A 9127-nucleotide genomic window follows, 5' to 3' on the forward strand; every position below is an offset into this window, starting at 1 on the left:
CCCCAGCCACTTGCAGCCTGCCTGGGGCTGCCTGTGCCTGTTCCGGACAGCCCCACACGGGCTGCGAGCGCCTGCAGCATGGAGCACCGGTCATGGGGTGGGCGAAGGGCCACTTTTCTCCATGCAGGGAAGGAGCCCAGGGAAAAGCTGAGCATGGGGGGGAAGCAGCCCCTCCCCCACCCCACGCCTGGTGCCCCAAACTGCAGGCGCTCACAGCCCACATGGGGCTGTCTGGAGCGGGCACAGGCAGCTCCACGCAGGCTGCGAGCAGCTGCAGCATGGGACACTGGGCGTGGGTGGGGAGGGTTCACTTCCTCTCACCCTCCCTGTGCTCCTTCCTTGCCCGGGGTCCCCCCCGCACTTACCCGAGCTTCCCGCACCAGGGCAGCCACGGGCTCCCAGACCAGAAACCCTGGCTGGGGGGCAGGGCTGGCCCCACTGTTGTTGGAGCCCACTGGGCTTCCCCTGGGTCCTACTGCCCTTGGTTTCTGTCATTTTTGACAGGAACCAAGGGCAGAGAAATATTAAATTTTCCAAATATTTTTAGGGGCCCTATGGGCCAGACAGAATGGCCTTGCGGGCCGGATGCAGCCCGTGGACCATATTTTGCCCACCCCTGATCTAGACTGTTATCTGCCTCCAGCCTGTTTCTCACACCTGTGAATGACAAACTAATTGCTTAATTGACAAGTCACTGGGCCACTCATTGTTTTCTTTTTTAACCCCTCTGTCCCTTCATCTGTCTTTTGCCACTGTCCAGTAACGGGGTAAGTGTTCCCTGTTACAGTCCCTTTTCTATTAATTTCAATTACTACCGAAGGAAATATTTTTCTGTTGGATCATGAGTGTGTGGGAAAAATCACCCTTTATTGATGTTTGTCAATAAAATCTAATCATGCCAAGCTTGTTTAACCAATGATTGTCTAATGTAAAATGCATACAAAACCCTGAACCAGGCACTGGAAACCAGGTCTCCCTTCCTGCAGGGGGTATTGTAATCTCTAGGCTACAGAAACACATTCTCTTACTTGGTCTTCTTCTGGTCCTATGACATTTGTATTGTTGGCTGCTCAGCGGCCAAGATTTAGCAGGATTCAAAGATTCTCCCACACAACCATATTCTATAGCTTGAAGGTTAGGGCAATCTCCTGGAAATTGGGAAATTTGGATGTGAATCCCTTCAGGCTGAGGAAGGTCTAGAACTCAAATTTCCCATTTCTTGAGAAGTCATCTTGCCACTAGGTTACTAGGCAAAAAGTAGACACTGCAATTCACTTAGGCAACTGTGCTAAGAAGCAGGACTAGGATTGTGGATTCCAGGTGAACAGGAGCACCTAATATGGATCCTGAGCCAGGTATCAAACTTCTGAGACAGTGTGAGTTCCCTATGCTAAGCATTTTCTAGTGCCAGATGCATCTAATTCTACCTCCTCTTGCAGCAGAGGCTGGAAGACCCAGTCCTTGGAACTGGACTGGATGGAGAATTATGTATTTGTAATTGTCACTAGGAGTAGTTAGTAGGCAACTCTCAAAATCACTTCCAAAACTGCAGTTAGAAATATTCTCATTTGCCAAGAGGCAGCTTAGGTCACATACTAAAGTGTCATTGCTTCTTCTCAATGCTCCAACAGAAGCATTCAAAAGTTTAGGATTTAAAACCTAGCAAACACTGCTGAAAGGTTTAAATGGTTAAGGAACAGCATTTTCTAAGCAGATGCACAGACAAAACTGATTTGTACTGAGTGAGGCATCAACTCATTAAACATCTGTGAATGGCTGTAGGATCCTTGCACTTATCACATGTGAAGTTGGTGTCTAACTCCTGAGTGTGATGCAGGATTCTTCCTGAGGTTTATTCTTACTACTGTACGTTAGGATCTTCTTTCTTTAAAAGCCTTCACTCCACACTTAATTGTTTTCCAGCACTCTGATCTTCAGCAATCTTCTCCCAATCATTTGGCTAAATGTTCATTGCCTTCACATCTCTCTTGCAAACATCTTTGAAAAGCCGGCTAGGGTGCCAGTGTGGTCTCCTCTGTGTAAAGAATTCTCCATACAAAATATCCTTAGGTATATGGCCATCATCTATTCTCTACATATGACCAAGCCATCAATGCTCATGCTGACTGCGAAGAAAATGGATGCTCAGAATGTTGGCACGGGAAATTCCTAGAATGCAGCAAAGGAAATGTAAGTGAAAGCTGTTGAGGCACTTTTCTTGAGTCAGTTTGCTGTTGTTGCATGCTTCTTTGCTCAGTATTCTCATGACACCTGATGCTTTTCCAATACAGGTATTCAGGTCAGCCTATACAAATCAGCCAAATGACAAGCTGTTGGTAACAATGGAGCACAAGGTATGTAAATTTACTTACAATATCCAATACCTATTGCAATTGCTGGTGGTGAACCAATGTTCTGGTCCATAACATTGGTCTTTTTGATACCGATTGTAAGACCAAACTCTTGGCAGGCATGACTGAAGCAACTGATGAGGTTTTAAATGTCTGTGTGAGCTTTCAGTGCACTGTCATCAGCAAACAGCAACTCATGAAACAAAACTTTCTCCACTTAATTTAACTTCACATGCTTAAAGCGAAGACTAATTTTCCACCTGAGCATATATGCACATAAATTCCTTCAGTAGTGGTCCCAAAAGCATACGTCAAAAGAGAAGAGAGTCTTGAGCAGGGTTGGGGAAAGGAGACAGCCCTACTTGACTGCTTCAAATCTCCAAAGCCTCACGTGTTGATCCATCAAAGCTGATCATCCCCCCTGCATTCCATCATGGGAAGGGCAGATTATGCTGAGCAGCTCTGGTAGACAGCCAATCTTTTCCAATCATCTGAATAGGCCTTCTCTGTTGACAAAGTCAAAGGCCTTGGTCAGGCCAATGGAAGCAATATCAAGGAGTCTCCTTTGTTCCCTGCATTTTTCTTGGGTTTGCTGGAAGAAGATCATATCTATGGTAGACCTACTAGCTCTGAAGCTGCAGGGTAAGCACAGTCAGCAAAGATCTGAAGTCTTCTAAGCACCACCTGCATGACATATGCCAGAGTGATGATCTTTCTAACAACACTTAGTAGTGAGACGCCATGACAGTTGTTAGTTGCTGCAGTAGCCTTTACTCTTGTATAACATGACCATAATGGCATCTTGTATATCTTGTAGCACATCCGTACTGTGTAGCAGTGAGTAAGAAGCGCATATAGGTGGGGAAGAAGCATGGGTTTTCCACATGTGATCACTTCTGTGGGAATGCCATCTTTTTCTGGGGACCTGCCACTGGCCAGATTGCCTATGGCCTTACTTAGGTCCTCAAGAGCTGGAATACCATCAAGCTCTTCAAGGGTAGAGAGACTTTCAAAAGAGTTAAGGGCTGTATCAATGACATCACTTTCCCTTAAACAGAGTTCAATTAAGTGTTCATTCATCTTTCCATCTGTTGCTTTTGGTCTGCTACAACTTCTCCTGATGCTGTTTTTAATTAAACCAACTTCTTTGCAGTTGGACCTACTGCCTTCTTGAAAGTCATACATGCCCCCTTCAATGCAGATTGAATTTTCTTGAAGTTGCAGCCAATAATTACTGGCATACCATCTTGACATTTGTTGGACAACACCCCTTACTTTCCTAAATTCCTCTGATGTTGCACCTCAAGCATTCTTATGATTTAACATAGCAGTTTGTCAGGCCTTGTTTAAAAAAAAAAAAAAATCAATTCATGAGTGCACCTCAAACCAATTCCACTTTCTTGTGACCTGTTTGCCGAATACAGTCAGCAGTGACATAGATTTTTTTTTAAAGCTTCCCCACTTTTCTTCTGCAGTCTTATACAAAGGCAGCTCTGAAGCAACCTCCTCCAGAGCCTCTTAAAAACTGCAAGATGATGATTAGATGTATGGGTGATGTTAATGTTTTGTAAACACTGATACTTAGACCAGAAGATTTTGTTTAGTTTCAGTTTACTCTTAGTGACCATAAGAAAGTGATCAGAGTTACAATCAGAGCTATGATAGCTGTAAGGAGGATAAAAGAAGGACATAAGTGAGACTGGGCTGCCTAGTAATGATGAGATCAACCGGTGCCAGTGACCGAATCCTGGATATTTCCATGACACCTTATAGCACAGTTTTGTTTAAAAAGAGAGAGTTGGTGATGTACAAGTTATGGCAGCAGCAGAATTCCAACAGCCTGTGTCCATTATCCTTCATGGTTCTTGGCTAAGGACAGACATTAAAAAAGCCTGAATTGATTTAATCTTTGCAGATTAGTATAACCTGCTGAGATTGAACCAGTTTACAAGTGCACAGACATTCCCTCTGGACTGAGCAAATGTAGGCACATGCCTGCAGTGGCTCTCACTAGAAGCTGGCGGGTGCTAGAGCAGCCTTCCCTTCCCTTCCCTTCCCCAATGCTGAGCTGGGGGGAGGGCGGGGGCAGGCCCTGGCAGGATGCTCTGATTAGGGAGGGATTTAAACCTCCACCCTGTCTGCACAGTCCCAGGCTTTTTCCCCCACTTGCTGCTCAAGGGGCAGGAGTGTTGCCAGCCCCCCGCCTAGCTCTCTGAGGTAAAGGGGTGGAGTGCATGCATCTGTTGATGATAGTGAGCTTTTCAGTCTTCCTCTCCCTGCTTCTTCACACTGTCTGCAGCAAACCTGACAGGCAAGGGAGCTGATAACACTGTGTTATCAGCTCATCAAGAAAACAAAATCCTCTCTCATTAGTTCAAAATCTTCTTAAACAGCTTTTTCCAAGGAAGAAATGGAGGGACATTACCAGCTGACCTGTTGATTATCTCCAAATCCTGACCTGTTGATTATCTTCTTCCATGTCCTGTCTGACATGGCCCTGTCCCAGTGAAATTGAAATGGGAGGGGGGATCCCTGCTTGAGCAGCAAGTGACGAGGGAGGGTGGGGCAGGTGGAAGCCAGGCAGATGCTGCTGTACCTGCAGTCTCTGCCAGAGCCCTGGCTAGGGAGCAGAGGGGCAGGGCCAGCTCTACTTTCTGAAGCAGGCAGACAGCCCAGGGCTGCAAAGTATCTGGGATGCTGGGGGATTCCATTTTAACTTAAACTAGGAAGAGGTCTGGGACAGACACTGCATAAACCGGTTTGACCCAAATCAGTTTAGTCTGACACTGTATTCAACCAGGTTTACCTTAAACCAGTTCCAGCCATTTTGAAACTGATTTAATGTGCACTGAACTTATGTTCTGTTACAGGTTTAAACCAGTTTCTGATCACTTAAGCTGGTTTATGTGTAATGTCTGTCCCTAGCCCTCATGTTATACAAGCCCAGGATTCACTGTTGGCACCAACTCTGGCAGTGAAGTCCCCCAAGAAATGTAAGTCCTCAATGTTTGGAATCTTACCGATAACACCAACCAGTTTTCCATAAAGCTTGTCTGCAACCCCAACAGAATGCAGGAATGTAGGCACTCACTAAGGCAGGCACTCGCTAAAGCAGATGCACTGTACAAACAACCGAAACAGATTTGTTGCCCCAGTGTAAATAGTGACTTTAACTGCTACAGCTCAAGCAAGTGAAAATTTCTTCATAAATGAATTCATAGCATCTATGGGTTTTCACTGGTATAGCCATATCAGTGCAAAAATACACCTTATGCACAAGATCTTGAGTTAGAAATTAAGTGTATGCCTATACCATCTCAGAACTGGTGTCAGAGCTCATGTATTAACTTTTGAAATGGAAGTAATAATGGAGCTATCATTATTAGAATGGCAGAATAAAACTCTTTTTCAGTTCCGTAAGGTAATGAATGTAAAGAATGTATGGTATGCCTCAGTGCAGTGCTCTAAAGTGGTGTGGCTATGCCTTAAATCTCATAAGGCATATCCACAGTGTTCTCTCTCACAATACACTCATTTACCTATATCTATACTGACAGAAATTGGAAGTTTCTGGGTCATATTCTAGGATTCCTAGTGCCTCACTAACTGGAACCATTCTAAAAATTAGTTTGTGATGTATTGTGGGATCACTTGTTTGTCCTATCCACTACTACTGGACAAGCTGTTTCTGCTTGTGACTTCATTATTACAACAAGTTGTAGAGTAAATCCATCTATAGGACGAAACCAGTTTGACACTCCTGAACTTGGGGGGTGGCACGAGAGTGCTATCTAAACAAGAGCTCAGCTACCTGTGCTTAGGCTACATCCTCACAAGGGGAACAAGTCTAAGCCTACCTTAACCAAAACATGGATTTCAATCCATACCTCAGGTCAGGCAAGTAAACACAAGTTCTCAGCACATAAAAGTATAGGCTTATAGATCTGTAAGTGCCTTGTAGGGGTGGAGATAAGCTAAAACATATCAGGATGCAGGATAAGCCTGCATTCCTACAATAAGGTATTTATGGGTGTATAGTAATCCATACTAAAATGATGTCACAGTAACAGAATATACAAAATACCTTTCTATATACTGTTTCCAGTTCTGGCTTTATTCCTTCTTCCAATGAGAATATTGGAGGCCTTGTGGGAGATGGCTTAATCGGATTAGGCAATGCCAAGATATTGCCATCATCTCCAAACCATGCTTTCCCCTAAGAATAATGAAGTAAAATTAATTTTTTAGCAATTGTTATCAGAAAATGACTTGCAAAATTACAATTAATTTCAAAGACTGAGACCCCACTGTTTAGGAAACAGTTTGATTTTAATTCCTTTTCTTTTAAGAAGCTACCTAACAAAAATATAAAAAACATGAGTAACTTATATGGACACCCTCCACCAGGCCTTAAATTAGTGGTTCTCAATCTTTTTAGACTCAAGACACCCCTTAATAGACTGAAGGCACCCTTCATTAGACTCAAGGCACCCTCCCATAGCTGTGGAAGTGAACAGCACCCCATTTAAAAAACTTACCTCTTTGGAGGGGCCAGGCAGCGGGGGCAAAGTTGTGGGGAAGAGGCTGAGCCTGCACTTATCTGCTTATCTCACCACACCTCAGATCATCCTTCAAAGGATCTTGCATCACCCTTGGGTACCCTGTCACTATGGTTGAGAATCACTGCTTTAAATGATTCCAAGATAAAACTTTAAGCATATTCTAGTTTATTTAGAAGCTTCAAGAATCTGAAGGATCCAGACTGACCCCTGTCTATGTTGACATTTTTTTCAACATTGCACGTTAAGAAAAATGCTAATGTAGCCAGACCTGGGATTTAAAATAGTGTATTTCCAGCCTAGTCTGGGCCCTCCCATGAGGTTCCTAATGAGGGACCATGTGGCCCAGGGGAACCAGTGGAAGTTCTTGATGGGGTCTTCCTACTTCCCCTGGAGCTTTGTCTTGGCAACTGCATTTATAGCCTTATTTGGGACCCCTCTGCCTTCCTCCTTGCTCACTTCTGCTGCGAACGGTCCTGCCTACCCCCAGCCATCCTCCTGTCCTGCTTCAGTCTTGCTCAAGCTTTTTACCCTTGTATCTTTTTCCTGCCTCATGGTTGCCTTGACCTCTGGCACTGAAGCACGAACTCATCTCAACCCCAGACTCATCTCAATACCCACTGGGATACCTCAGACTCAAACTGACACCTAATACTGTGACCTTCCGCTTTGGCTTCTAGACTTCTGGTATTGTTGACCCTTGTCCAGGATGTACCCATGACACACAGCTATTGGACAAGAACAGTAGGCTATGCCCGAGGCAGCAAGTGAGCTAATGGTAGTATCTTGATGTGGAAGAAACATGTTATTTACAGGAACTTATTTAAAGAACTACTTACGGTAAAGAACAAAGTCTTGTTGTTGTCCTTGCAAGGGTCTGGGACCTAACCTTGTGTGAAACAGAGTAAGTACAGTCTGTGTTTCCAGGAGAACAGAAAGTGTGGTATCCCAGGAGACAGTTAGAAAGCTCCTGTTACTTAACCCAGATTGTCTCCTGGGGTGACACACTTCCTGGATACTCTATGTTCCCAGGAAGACTTACTCTATGTCACATACTCAACCAGATTCTGAAAAAAAAGTTTTATTTTCTGCCTTCCAAAAAACAAGGTGTGCTACACGCAAGAAAATGTATGTTTTATTTGGGGATGTACTGTTTGAGAGAAAATAAGGTATATGCTTCCTTAAATCATAACAATGACAAGAATTTGACTAATTATTAGGTCTGAATCATGAAGACTCCTATATAGATGACAAAGTACATTCACCATAAAATAAATATTACCAATAATGTAACAGTGACTTACCTGTTCCTGTCTGATTATTCTATTTTCCAGGATGTTTTGATTAAAGAATGACACAGTGGGCCTTTCTCCTGTATAAAGACCCTCATCCTCAAGGTACCTTGGCTGCATGTTTGTAGGCACCTTCTGAGAAGTAGGCACTAAAGAACAAACATATCCAAATTTATAAGACTCAAAACTGGAGATCTAAGCTTTGCAAGGTCCTACACTGTCTTCTAAACAACAATTGATAATTTTCTGCTCTAATGCACGTACTTTGAAAGTGTTGAGATTGAAATGTTCCTTTTTATTAAAAGGATTATTAATTTTGTATGTGTATTTTATTTATATATATGCATGGATAGATCCAAAGGGAGAGGTGCAGTGGTAGAGTTGCAACCCCCCCCCCCCCCCCCCCCACCGTTTGATTCTTACTCCAATCAAACTTTAAAATCAGCATTTCTAATCAGGCAGCACTGAGGGAGTCAAGTGACTTCATATCTGATGTAATCTACCTGATTATTATTAATTTTCCTTCATTCCACAGGTGTTAACAACCCTCTCCTTTTCAATGCTCCTTTTGATGTTCCACTATTGAGATTATTCTTTCTTCTGCAATTTTGCCATTTGTTAGACACCACCAGGAATGGTGTTCTTCTAATTCACAGCCCTACAGACTATTTTTAGCTCTAGCTAAAATCTTTAATTCAGGTGTGATATTATTAACTCGGGTGTAGAAATGACTGACTAATTTGAAAGCTCGTGGTGCACGGGCCAAGTCCCGGAGGACTGGAAAAGGGCCAATGTGGTACCCATTTTCAAAAAGGGGAGGAAGGAGGACCCGGGCAACTATAGACCAGTCAGTCTCACCTCCATCCTTGGCAAAGTCTTTGAAAAAATTATCAAGGCTCACATTTGTGAGAGCCCGGCAGGACAA

The 9127-nt window shown here is 43.6% G+C and overlaps 1 protein-coding gene across 3 annotated transcripts in view; it reads right to left on the reverse strand.

Annotated features, from left to right (window-relative positions):
* Positions 1–9127, reverse strand: part of CC2D2A (coiled-coil and C2 domain containing 2A) — a 72915-nt gene that overhangs the window by 26909 nt on the left and 36879 nt on the right. For all 3 annotated transcript variants that reach the window (XM_025192613.1, XM_025192609.1, XM_025192621.1), the window contains 2 exons: positions 8215–8351; positions 6436–6567 (listed from right to left, as the gene is read on the reverse strand). In XM_025192613.1, the coding sequence (XP_025048398.1) occupies positions 6436–6567; positions 8215–8351 (269 nt within the window). The remainder of the gene's footprint in view (positions 1–6435; positions 6568–8214; positions 8352–9127) is intronic.

The sequence above is a fragment of the Alligator sinensis genome, unplaced genomic scaffold (genome assembly GCF_000455745.1).
Source record: "Alligator sinensis unplaced genomic scaffold, ASM45574v1 scaffold104_1, whole genome shotgun sequence".
NCBI lineage: Eukaryota > Metazoa > Chordata > Crocodylia > Alligatoridae > Alligator > Alligator sinensis.